Source organism: Dysidea avara, chromosome 11 (assembly GCF_963678975.1).
Source record: "Dysidea avara chromosome 11, odDysAvar1.4, whole genome shotgun sequence".
Taxonomy (NCBI): Eukaryota; Metazoa; Porifera; class Demospongiae; order Dictyoceratida; family Dysideidae; genus Dysidea; species Dysidea avara.
Window position 1 is genome coordinate 14,801,965 of NC_089282.1, and position 25,069 is coordinate 14,827,033.

The following is a 25,069-nucleotide window of genomic DNA, read 5'->3' on the forward strand; positions in this document are numbered from 1 at the left end:
CTCTTATATCTTACACTGTGATTATTCCACAGCCTTGGATTTGCTATCACAAATTCTTTGGCTAGTTAAGTTTCTTCAGTACAAATCTTGGAACGCCACCTCTGTTGCGAGAGCCACCATAAGCGATTTTCTCAAAGTTTGATTCAATCACTCTTCCGCTTCATGGTTTGATGTGTAATTAAACATATGGAGTAGTTTCGCTCGATTATGACCTGCAGTTTTTCTGGAAAGTGGTGAGTTAATTTCCATACATGATCATAAAGTTGCCTACACTAATTGCTGATTTATTTTGCGGTCTTTTAGAACCCTATCTTAAATTTAAGACAACTCTACATAGCGTTTGTTTACAGTCGGTGAACTCAGTGCAATTAATTCGGCTGTTAGCATCAACGCTAGGTGAACATGATCAGTGTAGTAAACTCAATGAACTTGCTATCATTCATGCTATTCTCGTAAGTGTTTGTTATTCAGTTGTTATTTAATAATGGGTCTAAAGTACTGAGCTAATGCAGCCCACAATACAGCTTTGTTTAGTTGTGCGTTTCAAGGGACAATCCAGTATAATAAGAAGTTTGGGGCACATTCTCACCTGCCCGGAAATGGCCTTTTACTCAATCGGTTCACTGATGGTTTCAATGGTGCCTAGAAGCCATACCGGTACTGAGGTTACAATACCAACAAGTACCTGCCTACTTGTACCAAACTACATTCTTTGGTTTTGCCACTTCATGTCCCAAGCTATAATGTAGTACACACAATATAACTGTTGAAGCTGTTGTGATATCCTAAGGTGGCTTGTATAAAACTAGCTATTAGCTTTGTGCATCAATTTTTTTGGTCTTGCTCACAAAAAAATGTGTGATATCCTAAAACAAAAAAAAACTGCCTTCGGGCTGTAAAAAGAGGGCGCTGCCAAGCAAAGTAGGATCAATCAAACAAGCATATTCAACATGACTGGTAAGAACAAGGACTGATATCAAGTTACGGCCAAGTGAATGCAGTATTACCCATTCTCTTTGTATCTAGCTATAGCTACATAATAAAACTAGAGCAAATGCACATGCAACTGTTATTAAATTGTCAGTTGGCCACTTGGTAGTGTGTTGCATGTGCATTTGCTCTAGTTTTATTATGTAGCTATAGCTAGATACAAAGAGAATGGGTAATACTGCATTCACTTGGCCGCAATGTGATATCAGTCCTTGTTCTTACCAGTTGTTTAACAGATTGGTCATGGTAATATTCCAATCTACTTGGCCGCAACTTGATATCAGTCCTTGTTCTTACCAGTCATGTTGAATAAGCTTGTTTGATTGATCCTACTTTGCTTGGCAGCACCTTTTTTTTACAGCCCCAAGGCTGTTTTTGTTTTAGGATTCAGTATACAATATTTGATGTGCATGCATGATTCTACAATGGTGCGTTGTTTTTTTTTGTTTTTTTGAGTGACACTGAAACAAATGCCAGTCACAATTGGGATGGTGTTGAAGTGGTGTTGTTGAGTATGTGTATTCCACTTCGGTGTTGCACAAACTAACAGAATAGAGTATTTGAGTGTGATCATGTCTGGGCAAACTGATTTGTTGCTAAGAGCTATTCTAATTCAACTTGCATTTACACATACAGTAGATCAGTGGTCATATGGCATCTGTAACTCTACTGACCACTTATTAATTTGTTGTCAGTATGTGTTCTATTAGAGTAACTGAATTGAGTTCCATTCTCCACCCTAGTCAAGATACTGTGTACATGGGACTGTTGCATTGTTATAGCTACTGTTGTGTTATATTCATTACTATGTTCTGCGGTGATGTGTATAAGCAAGAGGATCAATATCAATTATACTGATGCTCTTTGCAATATTCTGCCATTGTCTTGGCCTGTACCGACAGTTTGGAACTTGAATTGTAATTCTTATTTGTGTGTACTATTTTGTTATTCTCTGTGCGTGGCGGACTGTTGTGTTTAGAGGTGTACCGATAATCGGATCAGCTAAAATATCGGCCACTGATATGGTAATTTTTACCAATATCGGTATCAGTACAGAACAGCAGGAGGATCGATATCGCTACTGATATTTATACAGTGGCAATGGTTTGTGCATAACCGAATTATGCACTGGTTTTCTACATTATCCATGTGACTCTTTAGTGCCAATGGCTTATTGTTCACTCTGCAACAAGTGCTACGCTACGAGAAGCAAAACAAATATACGTTATTCTAGTGTTTATTGCTGTAAAGCTTATCACGGTCTTTACAAATGAAGCAGTTGAGTACCTTTGTAATAAAATGAAGGTTCACAGGATAACTAAGGAAACTTGTTGTACCAGCTTTCTCACAAGCCATTTATAGAATGCGGAGTAATGCAGAAATATCTGTTTAAGGCTTCATGGGAGTATTCATAAAAATGTTTGTGGGTACCTAATTGTCTGGATTGCACAATAGAAACCCAAGCTGTATACCACCATAGGTGTATAGCAATGAATACATGCACATGTTGTAGGTAAATGTACACTTTTGTTTGCTTAAAACTGTAATGCAAATATCGGATCGGCTATCGGCTTTTGGCTTCTTTTGGTGCCATCAATATTGGATATCGGTACATGCCAAAAACCTATATCGGTACACCTCTAGTTGTGTTGTTTATTTATTACATAGCAAAGTGTTTATATAATTATGTAATGTGCTGTATGCAACTTAATCAGCTGTAAGCAAGAAGGTAGTCAGCACTGATAGGCCGGGTGTTCAATGCTGCTACTTAGTAATTAGGGGAAAGTGTGGATGTATTGCTCAGGCAGATACGTGTGATCTGGACTGTTTCCTTCTCCCTTGCAGTGGTGTGCTGGTAATCCTCTGTTTTACGTCTGTCTATAGTCCCTGACCTGCTTGTCTTCTTGTCACAGTAGTTATACTTCATCTAGCACACAGTGGTGTAGGCCTCAGGACATCTATCCTTGTAGTGGACAGCGCAGCAGGGTGCAGAGTGTGTATTGCCAGCAAATCTTCCTTTTGTAGTCTCTATCAAGTAGCCTGATTGGACTTGTAGACTTGCCGCACCCACTCTCCTTTTATATTGGTGGGTGTGCTTGTCGGATGATAATAGATCACATGATCAAATTCACTGATATGATTGGTTAAATCATGAAAAAGTGATTGACTCTATCTCATTGTAAGCTTTTAGATAGTTTAACCAAGACGTCATCTGATTTCTTTTAGCAACGCATATATACCGGAATGCCGTATGCGTATTGTAAACTTATAATGGCCATTGACAGTGATAAGTATCTTGCAACCAAGGTTAGCACATAATGATAGACACGAAAACCACCTTATGACACATTGATTTGGACGGGTAGTTGGTCTAGCGAGTTTGAAGCTAATCAGGGGAAAACTTGGGAGGAGTTTGTGTTTGAAATTTTTATGGCCTCGATTTTTTCATTTCTCATTCTGTCATCCACAGGGGCCATGCCAAGTGCCAGTGGACACGTTTCAGGTCATGAACAAGATTAAGGGTGTGTTAACATGATTGTTGTGTATTTGTATTATTTTGTATACTTCTGTTCTGGCTTGCTAGCTGAATTATTTCCATCTCCAGTGCTCAATGCCAATAATACATTGCTGCATACAGTTCTATGGTACAAACTGCATCTCCTGTATGTAGTACAGTATTGTGTTACACATCAATATGCCATTGTCACACCATTAATTTACTGGCACTCAGCTACCAGTAGTTTTGTATTGGGCCTGGCAAGCCATTGTGTGGAGAACGTTAACGCCAACACAGTTTTCAGCTAATAAGTTTGTGTGTGAAAATACATAACTCTCAACCTGAAGCCTTTCAGTGCCAGGAGTGAGATCACTTTGTCACAGAAGCACAATACGTCTAACAACATGCCCCATTAGTAGGTTGTCCCGTTGGTGATTGTACTTGGTTGTATTTGTCCCGGGCCTAGTTATACAACCAAGTACTAATAATAAAAATAAATTAATGAGAAAAGAACAATAGGTCAGTGCCAGAAATAAGCATTTAGCATTGAGTGGTCGTATGTCCTATGTAGCAAAACCAAATTTGCTATATAGGTCATTTCCAGATCTTGTATCATTGGGAATACCCTTTACAGTGTGTACGAAAGTTTTACAGCAGCTGATGAGTTTCAGTGACAGACAGGATACTAGTGGACAGCAGGAACAATCCTTAATTTGCACACTGTGACATAACCATCACATGTAACACCTACGAACATTTCTGACTCCACCACATACATTTTAGTAGCCTATTTTTATATGGGCTCCTACTAAATTTCGTTAATCAAAAATGTGTGCATCTTTGCTGTGTATACTAAACTCTTTTCACCCTATGCCTTTGATTTTCATGAAGCAACGTACACAGCCACAATTTCATCTTCACAGACTGTCAACGTGTGCACCAAAGTATTACAACAGTCCTTGCTTTACACATGATCATGTGATCCCTGCACAAAATTGCTGGGACGCTGAGTAGCTCATTCTGGCGTGACACTGGTTATAGCTTGATTGAGTTTTATTCATATCATTATTTGGCAATGGTAAATTGTTACTGTTAATTGTGTTTATTGTGACGTCTATTTTTGCTTCTACTGCTGTTCGACCGAACAAATCACCAAATGGTCGGTTGAAATGGGAATTTGCTTGGAAAATGCTGATGGTCGACCGTTATTTCTGGCATTATAGGTCAGAGTGGAGCATTGAGGATCTTAGTGAGGCCTTGTTGAGAGAAATATAAATTCTTGAACAGAGAGTGTTTACACCTACTACCCATTTACCAACTGATAGTTCTTCACCTATGATATTCTCCCATGCTAAAGGTGGCAACCATAGATCGAGGTAAACCCAATAAGAAGCTTATATGTGTATTGCAAGGTCACAAACATATCTAACCACCGTGATGTGGTGCATTAGTGCAGGAAAACACCTACAACATATCAAGAAAGAAAGTCTATCTTTTAATTGCTCAGGTAAACATGGAGTCAGTCAATGCACATCACAACTCACTGCAAGAAATGTAACAGTTCACACCAGTATTGTAATGTTGATAGTACCAAACCAAAACAATTAAATTCTTAATGACCACAAGACACAGTCAAATGAAACAAAGTCAATTCCTAGTGAGTGATACGTATAAACTAGCAGCTACAGTAGCAACAGCTCCATTTGCCTACTGAAGACTGCTATAGCTAGGGTAGTATTTAAAACAGACAGAAATACTGCTAACATTTTGTTTGACAAAGGTGCTCAACGCTCTTTAATCTCCAAGAGGTTGGCAAACACCTTGCAGTTAACACCAAGTAGACAGGAGAATGTTTCTCTAGCTGCATTTGGAGCTGATACAGCATGTGTATGTAACAGATACTACAACTGTAAGTCATACAGGTATCTCTGTCAGTACCAGCCTCCCTCCAGTGTTACACAACTTTAATGTTACGAGAGCTTCCCTACCTTAGAACCTAGCTTACCCCATAATGAAGCAAAACAGTCATTTTGATATATCTCTACCAATCGGAATTGATCACTATTGGAAGATTGTTGAAGACCACATAATAATATGAGGAAATGGACCTATAGCTGTACATTCAAAACTAGACTATCTTCTATCAGGACCACTAACTCCCTCATCCCTCTCTAATACAGTCACAAGCATGCACACTGGCATTCACAGTGATCTTCAGAATGATAATCAAACTGTTGAAAGGCTTTGGGCAATAGAATCCAATGGAACATTACTTCTAGTGAAAAATTCTGACCAATTTATGAACACTTACATGAAGACAATCACACGTCAAGAAAATGGCTCCTACTTAGTTAAATTCCTTTGGAAAGAAGACTATGCTCCATTACCATCAAACTATGAAGTATGCAAATGAAGGATCAACTAGCTAGCACTCCAGAACTTATGATAACTAATGGTTACACTATCAAAAAACAAGAGAGAAGAGGGTTTGTGGAGAAAGATAGCTCAACATCAAAATGACCAAGCACATTACATACCTCACCATCATGTCAAGAGGATCCTATTACTATACAAATACGTGTGGTATATGATTGTAGTTGTCAAATGTCCAACAATTTCTTAAGTCTTAATGACTGTTTAGAACTTGGACCATCCTTGGTGAATGATCTTTGTTCAATTCTACTTCATTTTAGGGTCCACAAGTTTGGCTTGATCACTGACACTTTCCTAAGTGTTAAGCTTCATGAGGATGATTGAAAATTTACCCGCTTTTTGGCTGTCAAATCCACAGGGCCTAGAGTGTAAATTTGATGATTATCATTTAAAGGCAATGCTGTTTGGATCAGCAAGCTCACCTTTCATGCTGAATGTGCTACTCTTCATTTACACCTCAGTAGCCACATGATACAAAACCTATTATACAGACAACGTGAGGTCCTAAAGAGGAAAGTGCTGTATTTTAGAAAAGCCAGAGCTTATACATTTGAAGCAAACTTCAATCTGAGAAGTTGGACATCCAACAGTCCACAGTTACAAACCATTACACACAAGGAGAAGTTGCTGAGTCTAGCCAGATAGTCAACTTGTTGGACATATACTAGAATGTATCAACAGACCGAGTGTGCTCCATACTAAAACAGCTGAATTCTGATTCTGATTTTGTAATTATTAAGTGAAACATGCCACAGTTTTCATCTAAGATTATTGATTCACTTGTCTTCTTATCTCTGGTTAAACTGTTGATGTAGTAACTTCAGCAAATGAATGTGAATCACTAGAACCACCTATAAGGGAACAGTTGAACAGCACTGCTGACAACCTAAGAAGGAAGTCCATGGTTCTATCTCCAGACACTATTTTACCAATGATAATGACTGCAACACTCAGAAAATCCATGACTTTACAGATGATAGTTTAAAGGCATATGGAGCAGTAATTTAGTTCCAACAAGGCACTGAAGTGTCATTTGTCATAGTCAAGACACGTGTTGCTCCACTCAGCAAACTCACTCTGACATTATGGCTGACCTGGTTGCCACAAGGCTCATAAAATTTGTAATCATTAAATGGTCATTTTTTCACAGCTTTACATGGATTTCACTTCTTTTGGTACTTTGTAAGGCCCCAAAACCAGCAACTTTGGGGTTTGTTTTACTCACATTCCTTTTTTTTCTACAGACTCAACAATACTTATTGAAGACAGACTTACAGATATATTGTATTACATGATTTACTTCAATATTTGATAATATTATTGTAATACTACTCTAATAGAGTGCACATTTTTTTTGAGAACTTCTAATAGAACATACATAGATGTTCTAGAATAATCTAGTACTTCTATTGGTAGATCAATGAAATTACAAATACAGATTTAAACTGGAATTTTCATTTATAAAGCAGAAATTTAGCAAGGTGATCAGCCAAGATAGCAGCAGTTCAGTGTTTAAGGATGTGGGTGTTATGTATGGAGGTCTCTGGTTCAAACTCAGGTAAGTTTTTTCATTTTTGTGCACCCTTTTTTACCCCAAGGTGACTGCTCTATTAGAGTAACTTGATCACGCAATTTTACACTTGTTTGGTTTTTACTTTATAACTTTGAGACGGTAGCTCTATTGCTTTTAAACCATCAAAAGGCACTGCTATGATGATCAGTCTATGTACACAACAATTTTCAAGTTGTTCTCATACTCGGTTTCTGTGACAGAAGTTTGATTGTTTATGTGAATAAATGCTAATAATTCCTTGGATATTCACCAGATTCACAGCAAACTTGGTACGTGAATTCACCTTTATATGCTCTTCAAGATCGAGGCAATTGAATTACACATTAAATCTTACGTTTTATAGAAATTTTTGACTGTGTGAAAAGAAATTGAAGCCCCTGTAGCCCCATATGGTATAACAAGACAAAAAAACTGAACGCCCATATCTTGCAAATGGCTATTGTGAATAAATCCAATTTGCTGTGTGGCCTACCTGATCTAGCAGACAACTATAATGCAAAATGGTGTGCTTTGGAGCAGGGACCATGGAGCTGTGCACATGGGAAAAAGCTGTTTTCATTCTTCCTGTCAGTATACTCACGGTGTGGTGGAACGCTGGCTTTCTTGGCCGCATGACATACTACCGTGCATCTATTATCGACCAAAACATTTAACCTATTATCGCCTATTTAATTGATGAAGCTTTTCCAGAGAATCCGTAAATAATCAAAAATTCACGTACGTTTAGCTGATACATGCTACAATGCCGAAACGATCTCACGGATTTAGAGCCCGAAGCGATGCTGCTAGACAAGGGTGGAAGACCAGGAAGGCGAGGTTGAACACTAGTGATTCAAATGAGTCCTCAAGTAGACCTTCCCGTGACTACACTGAAACTGGTCCGCCTAAGAAGTGTATAAGCAGTGGGATGAAACTTCGATGATTCGTGCTATGGAAGCTGTGAAGTCAGGTGAATTGAAGGTGAATCAAGCTGCCAAGGAGTTTTGCGTGCCTCCAACCACCTTGAAAGACAGGACTGGAAGGAACCCAGGACCTGAGCCATATCTAACCAACGATGAGGAAAGTAGTTTAGCTAATTTTTTGATCACTTGAGGGTTCGTCAACTTCTCTTTCTTCGAGTTTGTCATCAACCAGAGAACTTATATCTGAGTTAAAAGGACTTGTAATTCCAAAGGTTAATGTAAATAGCAAAGGCAAAGGAAAAGCTCGAGTGTTGACCAGTGATGAAGCTTTAAAGGAACTCATTGAGAAAGAAAAGAAGAAAAAAGAAGAAGAGGAGGCTAAACAGAAGAGACAGGAAGAATGAGAGCAAAGAAAATTGAAAAACAAGAAAAGGCTCGGAAGGATGAAATCAGGCAAAAGAAGCAGGCAGACAAGGCTTTAAAGAAGAAAACTAGAAAGAAGTAAACTGTTGTAGAAGATCCTGATCCTGTCATTAATGAATCAGATGTAGAACCAGAGCCTAGTGAAAGTGGGCTACAAAGCCATGAAATTTCTAATAATGAATGTGCACTTTGTTTCGGTTTATACAGTATGATGATGATTTTTCAGCAACAGGAAGGTTACAGAGAGAGTGGGTACAGTGCACAAGGGTGACATGCAAGAAATGGATGCACTCTGATTGTTTGAACCAAGAGAGTGATATGTATGTGTGTGGACTTTGTAAAATGCTTTTTTTGTTAATTGATAGCTAGCTATTTGTATGCATAACTCTGTGTGTGAACATTCAATTTTATTCATTTTTCTTGTAGACAATTTTCTTGTACAGCTGATTACAGTGCTTATATTGAATTAGTGGTAATTCAAACTTTGGTAAGTGAAATTCCCCGTTTATTGATAATGGTCGATAATTGATAATCAATTTATACATAGAAGTCGATAATACATTGAGACCGTCCATAATCGCTGGATCGCTACGCAATGCTCCACAACCAATCATTTTATGCTACTTTCGATGGTGGGTTTGTATTTTGATACCAAGGATGGTAAAGAGTGGTGCCATTCGCCTTTCAAATTTCGTGATTCTACGATGTTGCGTGACGAAGTTATAACAGATAAACCGTTAGCTGGTCGATAATACCTAAATTACGCTACTTGGTTTCTGTGACAGAAGTTTCATTGTTTATGTGAATAAATGCTAATAATTCCTTGGATATTCACCAGATTCACAGCAAACTTGGTACGTGAATTCACCTTTATACGCTCTTCAAGATCGAGACAATTGAATTACACATTAAATCTTACGTTTTATAGAAATTTTTGCAAACTGTGTGAAAAGAAATTGAAGCCCCTGTAGCCCCATATGGTATAACAAGAAAAAAAAACTTAAGAAATTTAATTGAAACTTTGAATGCCCATATCTTGCAAATGGTTGTTGCGAATAAATCCAATTTGCTGTGTGGCCTACCTGACCTAGCAGACAACTATAATGCAAAATGGTGTGCTTTGGAGCAGGGGCCATGGAGCTGTGCACAAGGGAAAAAGCTGTTTTCTTTCTTCCTGTCAGTATACTCACGGTGTGGTGGAACGCTGGCTTTCTTGGCCGCATGACATACTACCGTGCATCTTGATTACAATTCACGAGTCTGAGTAATACAACATGTTACTTTTTGAAATGCAGTAATATAACTTTTTGAAATGCAGTAATATAACTTAAGTTACTTTTGGAAACAAATAACTTGTTACTAGTAACAAAAAAAGTAATAATGATAGCCAGAAGTGAAAACTTTACCACAAAGTTATACTACGAGTAACAATGAACAAGTAATGCATTATAAATGGCTTTTACTGACAATTACTATCCACTCTACTATTAATTCATCACCTTAATCCAATAACCTTTCATTTATAATGGTGCTGCATGTACGTGTGACTGATGTGCATCACATGACTACTACTAGTAATGCACACTGTGTGAAAACATGAATGTTGTTTATATGCTTAAGTTGTCTTGATGGAAAAGTAACATAACATATAAGTTAGTAACTTAATATTTGTAACTAATATTTGCACATATAAAAACATGTAGGAAGGAATTTCAAGTGAAGAAATAATAGCAATATAATTCTTTTTCTACCTGTAACATACATAACCAAAATGTATCCCATTTAGGCTGTAGAATATTCTTACTCTCCATGAGCAGATGAACATATAGATTTCAACTTAGCAGTGCAGCAATTTTCATAATTAAATCCTTATAGCATGCATTATTTCACACATTGTTTTTCAGTACATTTACTAGAAAGGTACGTACATTGGTATAAAATATGTGGATTTTTGTTGATATGGTCACATATACACCATCCATACTAAAACCCCTATCATTTAACTCACCTCTATTGCTACCTTTACCCTTCAATGGCTGACACACAGGACAATCTGGTTGAGTACAGTTCTTCCAGTGTTGAATGATCCGTCTTGATTTTGCACAATTGGGAACTGTAGTGATAGAAAAACAGATAAACTTTAGCCAATTAAAGCACACCACATTTTCAAATCATTACTAAATGCAGGGATCTCCCCAAATACGATATTCCTAAAAACTGCTACTTCCACAAATTATGAACATGTTGAATATACTATTTAGCAAAACCTTGGGTCTTTTCTTTTCATGCATATACTAGAGACCTACCCTCTTTTGACTCTAAATGATACACAATTCCTGGTAGCCTTCAAGGCTGCACTTTTGTTTTTCAGTTGTTACAACATTGTACATCCTATTAGGAAAGCTGTTTACACCATATTCAGAAATTAGTTTCAATGTTTCAAACTCGTATAAGCTTCTTTGCCAAATAACTGTGGGTGCGGACAGACATAAAAGCATTCTGCACACACTCACACACATTTTTGGAAAACAATTTTACAAAACCAGGAATGCATCGTTAGCTGGCCTGCGGCCAGCTGTTGGCACATGCCTGGTTTAAGAACACAGATACAATAATTTAACTATGAAAGTCAAGTTAAACAGTCACTAATGACACCTTGAGATAATGTCATAATGTCCTTGTTCCTCTGAGTGTGTTTCATGAACCTAATTATGCAGATATTTGAGTTACGTTTCCTTAGCAATGAAACGACGGTGATTAATGAATTACAAAATATATTGAAGAATTACAAAATACATTGAATAACAATGAAATGCTGAAAATAAATATAAACTAAACAATAAATCAATGCTTATATGAGGGGAGTATTATTGAGAGCATTAATGGTATGATTTTTAACAGGGTATTTGGTAAGGCAATATGGCATTCCATTGGCCCAGTGTGAACACAAAATGACCCACACAATTCATGGCCTCTGCTCCAATTTTCTCAGCACTAGTTTAGCTTTGTGACTAATACACATCAAACATAAGCTGATTGGTCCAGTGGTATACTACTGGTGAGGCAGTAGATGTCTGGGTTGGGTAAGTTTGGCTCAGAATTGAAATACTTATCAAAAACCCTGGTTTTTAGAGGAACATGCAGCTCAACATTAACCTGTTGGGTTGTTACCACGTTACCTTTACGCTTCTAAGTGCTGTGTCCTCATTGTATTCGTAAATATGTCTGTTTTTGTGCTAATGTGCATCTCTTTTCAAGCATTATCATCTATTGCACTTCATTAGGGTGGGGCATATACTGAAGAGCTCTAACCCTATCCAATAATCAATGTTCCCGAAAAGCCTACAAAAATGGGAATATGATCATTGATGAACAAAGGGACAAAGCTACAATAATGCATTTATGCTAGCATTTCAAGTGGCATATCATTTCTATCAAACACTAGCCTAACATGTGCACTACAGAAGAGTCGTGTAGTTTCACAATGAATGGACAAAATAATCATTAACCATTGTAGGCATACATAGAACAGGTTGCTTAGTTTTACACAAGTGTTTCATAGTTGTGCTCATAGTTGTTTACAGGTACTGTGATGATTGCTTGGCAGGCCATTGTGCTGAGAAGGCAGCTTCTGGTTAGTACATACATATGATAGAGTGCTAATGCAAAGTAATTTTTAAAGTGAAATGTTTTCCAGCATGCAAAACATGTACATGTTGCACTTGGCAGATCCAAAGATCAGTGATCTGCAGAAACTTGTAGATGGTTTTGCTTATGGTTCATCTAGACAGATAATTTTCGATCAGTCATGCATTGGGATTTTAGAAAAAAAACTTCATAAGAATCAATTTTCAAATACAGTATTGGTACATAAAACAGTCAAGAAACCATTTACACATGTTTACAAGGATGTTTGTGAGAAGACTCAAACACAATTGTTACTGTAGGTGGAGGTCTCACTTTCATTATGACCACATTCAGTTACGGATGAAACTAGTTATTATTGTTCATGAAATTGAGCATCATTCTTTAAGCAGCACTAAAAATCACCTAGTATGCTTTTGAGAAATTCCCATTACACTACTTAACATTATGCCACCATCTTTGTCCCATTTTCATTGATGTTAGCTTCAAATGGTTTTTTATTCTTTCCGCTAGTTATTATATTAGAGTATTTCATTTAACCATTCTATGTGACCGCTATATTAGAGTTGTGTAATTGTTCTATTAGCAATTCTCACTGTTCTATTAGTGTATCCAAATTCTTTCAATTGTACAAATAGTAGGTTTCTTATCATTAAACTTTATAACTGCTAATACCAGCGTAATTCCTGATTTCCACACTTCCCTATTATTCCCAAAATTATGTAAGCATAAAATCGTCGCATTCCTTTACTTGGTATATGTGGGTATATATCTTTACAGCATGGATCAAGTATTTTTGAATGGAAAGCTTTGGTAGAAACTTGGAGTAGACACAACCTCAATGCTCTAAAGACTGACAAAGGAGGGGAATACACATTTACAAACTTTATCATTTACAGTAAGCAAACAAGTGCAGTATGAATTACTGTGCTATCCTAAAAAGAATGGTGTAGTTGAAAGGATGAATCAAACACTTGTTGAAATTGTACACTCTGTGCTGAGTGTTGAAAAGAATGAGTGACAAAAGTTTGATGCTAATGCGAGAAGATACATTACAGTTATGGTAGTGAACAAGCTTACACACTCAAAATATTGCTGCCATTACGTTGTTCTTTCCAATCACACTTTGCTGCTCTAAATGATTTGCTGTTGTGTGAGTATTCATTTGATCTTTATTGGCAATTTCGTAAAAGCGCCAGCTTGAATGCTGCTCAGTACTTAACACTTTCTGGTTACCATCATACCGTATTTCCTTGGTTAAACACTGCACCTTCAATGGTAGCCACACTTCAGTCACTGATCTTAAAAAGCATCTTGTAACCCCCAACTGTCTAATCATTTCACTCACGTCCATACATGTATATTGACCAGTGATTGCAGTGTGTGAAATGTATAGCGTGTTGTATTAATTATTACAATGTATGTGTTGTAGATCAATCCAGTACAAGACCAGATGGCAATTCAGGATTGCAGGGTGATGAGTCTCACACAGTATGGTAAGAAGGTTGAGTACAGCGTATTTGAAGTATGTAGCTCATAGCAGACTAGTAAGATTATCTGTACAGTGTGTGTGTTTTAATGTGTTGTCTGAGTTCATGTGCATTCATGCACACCATATGTTGCACTGTTACAGACACAAAATGATTATATATTAAAGAAAATGGCAAAAAAAAAATAATTAAAAAGTAAATGAACTCTTCTGAGTATATTGTTTCATAAACAAGTCTGCTTTCTTAGGTGATTACTTTATTAAAAGGTAGCCAAGATTCCAGGAGGTACGTACATGATACTATTAATACTTAATCATAGTATATAGTAGAGATCATGAAGGTTTAGGCTTTTCTGGTTAATGATATAAATAATTATATCCTAAAACCAGCCTCATTTTTCCTTCATGACAGCTTAGCAGTATTGGTCTGGCAGAATTAGACTTAAAAAGCCTTCAGTGTGATCCCAAGTTAACTGAATTTTCCACTGACTGACTAACTGACGCCTCCAGCCAACAATTATGGTTAAGGGTATGGGTTGATTTATTCACTGTTCGACATCACTTTGGCCTAAGGTGTGCCTTTTCACCAATTGCAGCAGCTACAGCACATGAAACATGCACTTGTCCTCCATTTGTGTCCCATTTCTTTCTCCAGTCTCCACTACCACATAGGTGTTGATTTTGCAGTAACTGATGCAAGATGGCTTCAGTGCAGCTGGCTATCATGAGAATCATCCTTAACTTCCGTAGTGACTGAAATCAGTGCAAAAGCATTTCTTGCAAGGTTCTTCATTTGTAACACTGTATAATGGATAGAACATATCCTAAATGGTCACTTCACTGGTAACTGATAATCAGGGTGTGCACTTTGTTGCAATTTCCATAGTGGCTGGACTGATTGCAGAGGCACTTCTTGCATTGTTGTTCTTTGGTTGGAATGCTGTATAACAGGTGGAACATAATTGAAAACAAAGTGGAATGGCCATATTACATTTAGTAAGTAATAGTTGGTACACCCATTAAGTTGCTAAATTGATTTTATCATGTCTGGCCACTAGAGCTGAGCGATACTGCCATTTTAGTATCACGATCGATACTAAAGCCACTATTCACGATACTTACAATTAAGTCAATCATAGCTGGTGCCACATAGTGTATTGCTCAGCATTCCTGCAGGAAGTCCTTATAGGTGATAGCAAACTAGCCACTATCATCCTTGTTTACAGTAACAATTATTGTAGCACATGCTTTGAGGTTGTTATGGTGTTCACACCTCTCTGCAGGGGAAACCAGATGGGTGGACTTTATCATTTACAAGGATTCTTAGCCAAGTACTGCATAACAAATGGTTTTTAATGACAGTAATGTACAGGCATGGTATCACGATAGTTAATAACAAAATATCACAATATTGATACTTTCAAACTATCGCGATATATCACTAAAACGGTAGTATCGCTCAGCCCTACTGGCCACCACCATGGGCTTTCATTTTTTCATTTGATACAGTATGTGTTGGTTCAGCATGCAGTCACCTTTTCATGGCTATACACATTTTATTAGTATTACAGTTATAGTAGTGTTAATACTTACTACACTACTACTACTCCTACGTTTTACAATTGTAAGGAAAAATTAGAAATTGTTTGAGTATAGTAGCAATGAAATAAGGGAGGTCATCTACACCTGCAGCCATGCTAGTGCAGATTCAATGCCTTCATATACAGCCTGTCAATAATGTAGCCATAACTGAAGTAGTTGTACACTAATTGGTATTGGCACTAATAGTTAGAGCACTGCTGCAATTGCTATATGTGACCGGATTTACAAAAAGGGGTCTTCCACACACATCTAATTCCATGAACTTGGAAGGCCATAGCTTTGTGTTTAAGAAACGCACTAATCTGAAATTTTCCCTACTCATTAAGCTATGTTGGCACTCACAACTGGCCAAAGTTCAGGTCAATAACTTGTTGTATTTCAATTTTATGGATCGTCAAAGTTGGTAAATTAGATGTGTGTGGAAGGCCCCTTTTCACAAATCCGGTCACAATTATGTCAAATATAGCACGTAAAGGAGTGGGCAAGAATCTTTCACTGGTATCAAGAGTTTATAATACGTTAGGGAGAGTATTGAACTTTGCTATACCCAAAGAAAAATGAGCCCAAAAGTAGCCCGATTACTTTCGTGTCCTCTCATAAATCTGACCGCTGTTGATTGTCCAGATTTAACACCTTCTTAGTTTTGTCGAGTGGTCTGCAGTGAATCCCTATGGCTAAAACCTCATCTAGATGTGTCACTTTCACTATCAGAACTGTCAAGGCATGGAATGGCGACCGTGATGAATCTCAAATTAAGACGTCTCAAATGCGAAGTTGATATCTATGGTTTTCCAAGTTAACTGGTCGTGTCTTTCTCTTTGTACTGAGTTCCTCAGTGCATTGTGTCATACTTTTCTTGAGCACACTGTTCTTTCACTCTGTAGCTTCAGTCTCAGCTCAACATAGCTATATGCGTGCGCCCACTGTACTTACCAATTAACACAAATCACTGAGTTATTTGAACAATGCCATAGGACTTTACGAGCTCATTTTTCACAGGGTATAGCGTAGATCGACCTTCTCCCTACACCATTACAAACTCTTGCTGGTATAGAGAACTGTCAACTTGAGATACACACAAGGTAAATGAAACAATTAGAAACTAACAGAGTAGTCTTATCATTGGTAGAATAGCCATTGTGCCTGTGCTGCACCTGAATTGATCATTTTGCAGACATCAATGAGTCTAGTCCATCTTCTTAATGACTAAAAGTTTTTGATTGTAGTACTTAATAAGCATATTTCTGTGATACTCCTAGGATTCATCCGTTTATGTAAATAAAACGTAGTAAGAACGTTCATTGCTGCTGACCACAAGCAACCATCATCGAAATCTTCAAGTATGTCTATCAATGCTTCATCTTTTACTGGTTGGGTTGACTAGTCAGCCAGCGCAGCATAGGTTATTGGCTTGGTTGGTTGGTTGGTTGCACTGGCCAGAATTGGGAGATTAATCACTCAAAGTAGGCTATTAGCCTGCAAATAGGCCTGGCATTTATATAACTACCTGATACAGAACTGTGGGGCGTCTGGATTCAGTGGACTGGAATAGTTGACTGGAATGGTGGACTGGACTGGAATGGAACGGTACTTTGGTAATTTCAATTGGTGGTCACCATTTTATAAAGACCACTTTCTAACAAAGACCACCTCTTTATAAAGACCGTTTTACTTTAATGTTTAAAATGCTGCTATCTTGTTGTTTTAGAGTGTATCCCCATAGAATGGTCTTATTGATCAGTTGTGCGCCACATGCCTAGAAAAGTCAGAGTGATATCTGATTTGTATTACAGCAATATACCCCATGCAAAAACAGTTTGGCTGTATAAAAGTGACGTCCCCATCAAACCAAAAGTAACTGACAACTAAAGGAGCTATTATTTGGGTGAAGCCAAGAAATACTGACAAATAACTCGCTATAATTTATAAAAATTTGGTCCTTTATCATTGACTCGTACAGTCTTGCTGCATTCCTAATTAATTCCCTGTAACCCTAATTGGCTAGTAATTTAGCCGCCTTTTTTCTCCTCTACAATGCCGGACTATTGAGAAAGGTACCAATTTACTAGCCTATTAGATTTACAGGGAATTAATTAGGAATACAGTCAGACTGCACAAGTCAATGATAAAGGACCAAGATTATTGTAAATTAATTATACTTAGTTTCCAGTATATATTGACATTCATTTCTAGATATTAGCTCCTTTAGTTGCCAGTTGCTTTTAGTTTCATGGACACATATTTTTTTGTATAGCCAAGCTGTTTTTGTATGGGGTATATAGCTATTACTGTATTGTATCATAAATCAGATATCACTGGCTTTTCTAGACATAACATGTGGCACACAATTCATCAATAAGACTGTCTTATAGGGCTCTAAAACAACAATTCAGATATTAAAGTAAAACGGTCTTTGTAAAGAGGTGGTCGTTGTTAGAAGGTGGTCTTTTTAAAGAGGTGACCACTAATTGAAATTACCTAAGTACCGTTCCATTCCATTCCATTCCACCATTCCATTCCACTGAATCCAGATGCCCGAAGTGGGGTGTTTTATAACTGCCCAATACAAAGCTTATGATAACATCTGGACACCAGACAAAATCCGGTCAAATTACATAGATGTCTGACCATACTGCAATTTATCTGGACACAGTGTCCCATCAAAGCACAAGGAGGGAGCCTAAGGGCTGAGCTGCCATGTCTGTTGATTCTATTAGTAATAACAGTCACTTGGTTGCTAGGAGATAATATACATTATACATTGTTACAACTCAAGGGAGTGACCACTATGTACCAATGCCAACCCTCTGGTGTACTGTAAAGACATAATAGCTGCATCAGGCATGTGACATAATAACAATAATGTAAGGTCCTTCTGCTATGTTATAGTGGACACAAATAGGCCATACTAATAATCTTCCACATGTCCAGTCAATTTAGGCAACTGTCTGGCCAATTCTGATTTGTCAGGACATTGTGGCAGGACAACAGAAATTTCTTATCATAAACTCTGCCAATATAAAACAGTTGTGTTCTGTGTGGCTCTTATAGAACCTTTTATTTGGTTTGATCCGCCCATGCAAGGTTCTTTTGAAGTTATACTATATACTTGCAGATAATTCCAAGTGAGTAATCAATACTTGAAGCAAATATGTACATAGTAAAATAATTGCAGCCTTCCAATATGGATTACTTTGTAAACTTCTTGTCACAATCATTGCACACCCACTGTATCATAATACGATTGCAACAACAGTACATAGATAAATGAGTGATACATGTATCCATATACTAAAAGTAGCAGTGCAGCACATTCCATGACCAACATTTGCGTGGCACTGTCTTAAATATCATATACTTGCTTTGCATTCAGTAAATAATTATACATTAAAACCCAACCATGCATTGACAGTAAGACAAAAACTCCATGTTACAACAGTTATACATAATTTAACATACCTTTGCATTCTTTATTATCACGACACTCTGTCATGTGGTTGAGGACACTCTTCATTGTATAACAGTGGGCTAATCTACATGGTTGGTACTCAGGGTTATTTGCTTGTTCTCGCTCTCGTCTCTGACAATTGTGAGCATGCAACAATAAAGCAAGTTGTTGTTGTATAAGCTTGTATCTCTCATGAGGATTGGTGGGTCCACCACCTGTTCCACCAGCAGTAGCTCCCTTCATACGTGGAAGTTCTGAAATGGAGATGTTTGGTTGTTGCATTGGTGCTGAAGTGGTATTAGACAAAATATTATTAGCAAATCCTGTAATCCCACTTGACATCATAGCATTACTACCACCAGTAGAGATGGCAAAAGGATAGGTGGAAGTGAGAGAAGAACTGGTAGATAATGGCTGCATACTGGAGGTCAGAAAATGGTAAGAGCCATCTGATGGTTGTTCTGAGTTAGAATTTGAAGTGTTGGTTACTCCATCACTATTCACAGCCTAAAGACAAATGAAATATAGATGAGTGTATAAAATATGTGTATACATGGTAACCTGCTGAGAGGATGATTGTAAAGCAATCGATGAATCTTTTGGACTAGTTGCTGGATCAGTTTTGCTGGTTTTCTGATTTGATGTTTCTAAAACAAATGTATCATTAGCCATCGCTGATAATGTACTCGACTATGATAATGATATGGATTCCTGTTCATACATTATAAATTAGTCATTTTTTGTGGTTAATATGCTAAGAGTAGTGCAGAATAGATACTCAAGGCTGGTTTATTCCTTATTGGGTAAATGATCAACAGTAAAAAAAGCCATACCTGGGTAATGAGATGATATACACTGTAATACTAACTTATTAATTTAAAAATGAACTAGGGATCCAAGCAAAAAAAATAGTAGTGAAACAAGAGATGACATTGCAACATATGTTGTTCTAATCCCTACATTGGCATGTTATGAATGTCAATGTAGAGATTTTACCAACAAGCTATGCTGTAATACCATCACTCACCTCTTGTGTCACTACTTTTTATCAACAAATACCATACATGACTGTTGTATTATAGGGTGACTGCTGTATTAGGGTATCTCAAGTCAGCCTCTTGCCTACCAAAGGACATGGTTACTATTCTTTATTTGTCATAATTACAGCCACAGTGTAGACCAATAAGGATGCGTGGTCATCGTGTTCAAGTAAATGGACTGTTAACAGATATGGTCTCCATACTCTGTGGCTATATAGGTGAGGCCATTCCAATTGATAATTATGTTTCTGGTCCTAACTTTATATGTTGGCAAGCAGAATTCAGCCCAACGAAGTGACTACTTAATTATAGTATTTTTCAGATACACTGACTGTTCTATTAGAGTATATCAATCAATGCACTGCACCCATTTTTTGCAGATTTTCATTGACAAATACTGCATGCATTTGAACAGTAACATATAGCACAATTGTTGCAGCCCAAGATGCATTTATGAAATCTGTTTTTTTGTTTTTTTGTTTTTTTTATAGTGACATGGGCATATTCTCATGTATTTCTGAAATTTCACAGTTTCAGAAAGGGATACAAGTGGCGGACTAGAAACATATGAACTACCAATTGAAGTGGCTTAAGTGTCGGTGTGAAAAAATCATACCTCAGTATGGTTGTCTTGAATGAAGATGACAATGAGAAGAATTAGAAATAAACGGTAAAAGGCAAGAGGGTATTTATTAAACCTCAAAATGCACATGCCAAGAGTAAGTTTATTATTGTTGTATAAAGTGGAGGTTGTAGAATGCAACAATAGGCCTTTAGCTTTTCAATCACAGTCAGGCAGGATAAAAATATAAACTACATTTAATAATTTCAGTATTGGTGCTTCTAAGAATATTGTCATGTTTTAAACTCAAGATTTGATGGATACGATTTATTCCAAAGTTGTGGATGTGATTTTGGGGGGTCCCTAGACTCCCTACCATACAGTACTATATGATAACATCAGTGAGAATGGAATGTCTGACAAGCATTTAAAGTAAATAGTGTAGGATCATTGCCCTAAAGACTTTAATGAGTAGGCAGCAACATGAATATACACTGTATGTATATATCAGAAGTATCATGCACTACTCCAACTTGTTTCAATACTTTTTACTGATGTATTATGGTCCCAACTGTAGTTGAATTTTTTGAGCACTTTTAATAATACAAGTCACATAACTTTTAACGAATTTTATGATTTTAAACCTGCACCATGACCAGTACTTATAGCTACAGGGTATGTAAGAGCAATAAATAAAGCTTATCTAGTGTATTTGACCATCTAGAGTCAATGGCTTTTCCTTCTATACATATGTACTGGGTTATAACTTGGTTATCACCCATTATGACACTGCCATACAATTATTATGAAAATAATAATACAACACCTGTACAAATGCACTTTACTTTAAAATGGCATTGAATAAAGAGATCAGTGCTGTGATTCCACAAAAACTGTAGACAAGCAGAGGTGAGTTGCTTACGCTGAACAACTACAGTGAAACTTTCTGATGCTAGAAAAACTGTGTGGGATGTTCGATTATCAAGCAATATCAAACAGACAAACTGATGCAGCAAACAGCCAGTGTCACATTACAGGGGTATTCTGGATTAGAGTTCTAGACAAGTTTAGCAGGAAGGCGTGGTTACCTTACGTAACCTAAAAATCATGTGAATTTTGTCCACCATTTTTGTAGGGAAAAACGTGAAGCTTGACATGAGTGAATTGATCACAATGTCCTCCAGTTGTTGATATGTATGTGACTCAGTCTGGCAAAATCAGCCTTATCGCCCACAACAGTAGGTTTGATTTTTTTTTTGGCACAAACACAAAGCTACATGAACACATTATCAGATTTCACTGTCACAACCAGCCTGGGTTAACTGGTCTGCTTATGCTGGATGCTTTTTCCAAGCCTAGTGGTGAACTGTACGAGTGGTCTTGGACCTAAATGGAGCTCTGGCAAACAAGTAGATGGCTGTGTGTAACTGTACAATTCCATGGTGTTGAATAAAGACTAGTACTGTTCATTTACTTTCATTTTAGCCAGGTTTGAGCCCTGAATGGCCCATAACTTGGTCTTATTCATCCCTTCGCCTCCTCTTCCATTTTCTTTCATTAACCCTTTGCCCTCCCACCACCCCCACCACTACCCATTGTAATGCTCGCCTATTATAGCTGAGCCACGGCCAACCTAGGTAAAAAAAACTCTAAAATGGTGGGAAACTTGGCTGTTGGCTACTTGTTCGCTGGATGGTATTAAAGGTAAGGAATTGGTAAAAAACGTGTAAAAATTTTGCATACATAACTAAAGCCATTGGCGAGCTACAGCACTTTGAAAACTTAAAACCGGCACATTTCAATACTTGTAAATAGGTGATAAGCCGGTTTTGTTAAACCAGGTCACATATATGCAACAAGGAAGTAACAAAGGTGGAATTGTTCTCTAAAAACTCTGAGACTTACCTTGAGAGGATCCAGTGCTGGAAAGAGTGGTTTTAGGGCTCTGAGCCAACTTGAGCCCTCCCTCAAGTCAAACTCTGTGGTGCATTAACTAGATCCTTTGCACACGGCAATTAAATCCGGATAATCAATTTGAGGAATTGTGTTAATTCCACCATAGAATTCATGATGGTAGGAATACCATCTCACTGTATTTAACACAGTGACATCAACATGCAAAGTGCTTGAAGGATGGTGCTGCTTAGCAAATGACTATAAAGTAAGCTAACATATTGAGTTTTACTGATCAGTGAAAGTGAGTTATGACTCCTGAGCCAGCTACATATCAAATGATGATTAAAAGGACTACAAGTTGTACCTGCGTACTACAAACAATTGCAGAACAATTTGTGAATTTCACTACATTTAACTAAACAGATATTTGTATTTTTATAATCACAGTAAAACAATAATCTTTTAATTAGACACATGTTTGATCACAAAGTGCACAGTGAATCACGGTAACTGTTAGTATTTATCCAACTCTGTTTTGTCACAGAACACTGTTTTTTCTACCCGAGCAGCTGCTACCAGAGGGAACTGTTACAGTACAAGCACCCAGTACTGAATCACCAGCATTTTACTTTTGCTTAAATGACCAGTGGAGTCTAGAAAATAATCTTGTAAGACACACATGATGGCTCAACTTTTGGCTGCATTGCAGGCCATCATCTATAGAGGAGGTGTTCGATTAGAGAGATTTTACTTTAGTAGCTTTAACAAATACATAAGAGCAAAATTAATAGTATGATTTTCCACTCATGCCGAGTTGCCATTTTACAGGGTGGTTTCAAATATTTTGCGAGTACACAGTATAGATCAAAGTCCAATCCAAACAGATTGGTGTGCTACAAATCATTCCTCTCGGTATGCTATGGCATGAAATTCTACTAATAGAATGTTTGACTAAGTTGCATAACACAAAACATTAAAAATAAAGCAGTTTCAAAACCATGGTAACGTAACGATCGCCATGTTTTTGTACCTGGCTGGTAGTGGCTGAAGTTGAATTCTTCGTTAAAATCATGCCAAGACTTACCAAATACGAAAGTAATAGATAACAATGATGGAATAAGCTATGTAGAAGAAATATCAGGCATTACAAGGTCCGTGCTTCATCCCAACAGGGCAGTTTCGTAGGAAGGAGAAATGCGTATAGATGGATTAGGCCAAGTTGCGGGCTATTCACCATTTAAAATTTGCTAAAGCAAGGAGAAACTTACAGTACAGGTCTTCATCCAGCACCACAGCATCGTACAGCCAACATCCTGGCATCCCCGAGTTAGCCTGAGCCCCATCAAAATCGCTCATGTGCCGGGACCACCACTTCGTGTGAAAAAGCAGCCAGCAAAATAGCTAAGACCGCTAAACTTTAACAAATGGTTGATTTCAACAATAAAACGTAACTCTAGTAAAATTCACCACTAAGAGTCTTCTTTTGCTGGCGTTTTATCACAGTTTGGTAGTACATTATCAACCAGTCTCGCATCTTTCAGGAGCTCTGGCTAATCCTGGGATAGTTGAATGTGGCTGTACGCTGCTGTGGTACTAGATAAAAACCTATACTGTAAGTTTCCCCTAGTTTTAACCACCGTCACTGGCATCTATTTTACTCACGTTGTAACAAGTCTTGGCATGAATTTAGCGAGGAATTCAACTTGCAACATCAGGTACAAAAACATGGCGATTAGGGTGTGGTCCATTGCGTAATTTTTGGTTGTTTAATATTGTTATCTACTTTACCAGTTGGGCACTGGAGGGTGTACACAGAAGGCAGAGCCTCTTCGAGGTGTTTACCCATAGGTTACCATGGTTTTGAAACTGCGCTATAACCGTGAGTCCACAGCATATAGCCAAGCCTAGGCGTGACATGACGTGGTGTGTTCATGTTTTCGGGTAACCCCCTCTTGGTATCTTTCAACAGAAACCCCCCGCTGTCACTTACTTTCTTCTGGTTGAAATACTGTGTCATACTTTGTACGTTTCGGAGGCAACATCATGAAACGCAGCCGATTATCTCTCACCGCGTCACTGTCAGTCAAGTCAGGATATACTGATCGGGAAGTATAAACTGTAAAAGAGAAGGAGACTATTAACATTAACTTAGTAAAGAAAATGTGACTTACGTGTGTATCAACTCCGAGACCACCACACAAATAAACAAATAAACATGAGAAATGCCACGACCTCCTTGTTCACGTGATTAATGACATTACGTAATCAGCCAGCACCAAAGAGTGTGAACATGCATACAGAGGAATGCGGAATCTTTGCAATACAGGAAGTCACTAGAAACGTGACCTAAGTTGTGGTGACGCATTTCAAAGTTGACGAATCACGTGTTTCGGTTGGCGCTTTGCAAACATTCCGCAAACCTCTGTATAGCTACTTGTATGTGTGCCATCCTCCCTGGTAACACACCACTTGTTTGGTAGGTGGCTAATGGCAGCACCCCCGTTCCTGACTGTGTGCAATGTGTGGTGGAGACCATGTACTAACTACTAACTGGTTTCTCTTGCATATG

The 25,069-nt window shown here is 37.7% G+C and overlaps 1 protein-coding gene across 1 annotated transcript in view; it reads right to left on the reverse strand.

Annotated features, from left to right (window-relative positions):
• LOC136238252 (uncharacterized) overlaps positions 1–24,762 on the reverse strand; it is a 65,189-nt gene extending 40,427 nt beyond the window's left edge. The window contains exons 1-5 of the mRNA XM_066028611.1: positions 24,672–24,762; positions 24,491–24,616; positions 19,564–19,649; positions 19,014–19,509; positions 10,827–10,931 (exon numbers count right to left, since the gene is read on the reverse strand). Of these exons, the coding sequence (XP_065884683.1) occupies positions 10,827–10,931; positions 19,014–19,509; positions 19,564–19,649; positions 24,491–24,545 (742 nt within the window). The 5' untranslated portion in view covers positions 24,546–24,616; positions 24,672–24,762. The remainder of the gene's footprint in view (positions 1–10,826; positions 10,932–19,013; positions 19,510–19,563; positions 19,650–24,490; positions 24,617–24,671) is intronic.
• Between the last annotated feature and the right edge of the window lie 307 nt (positions 24,763–25,069).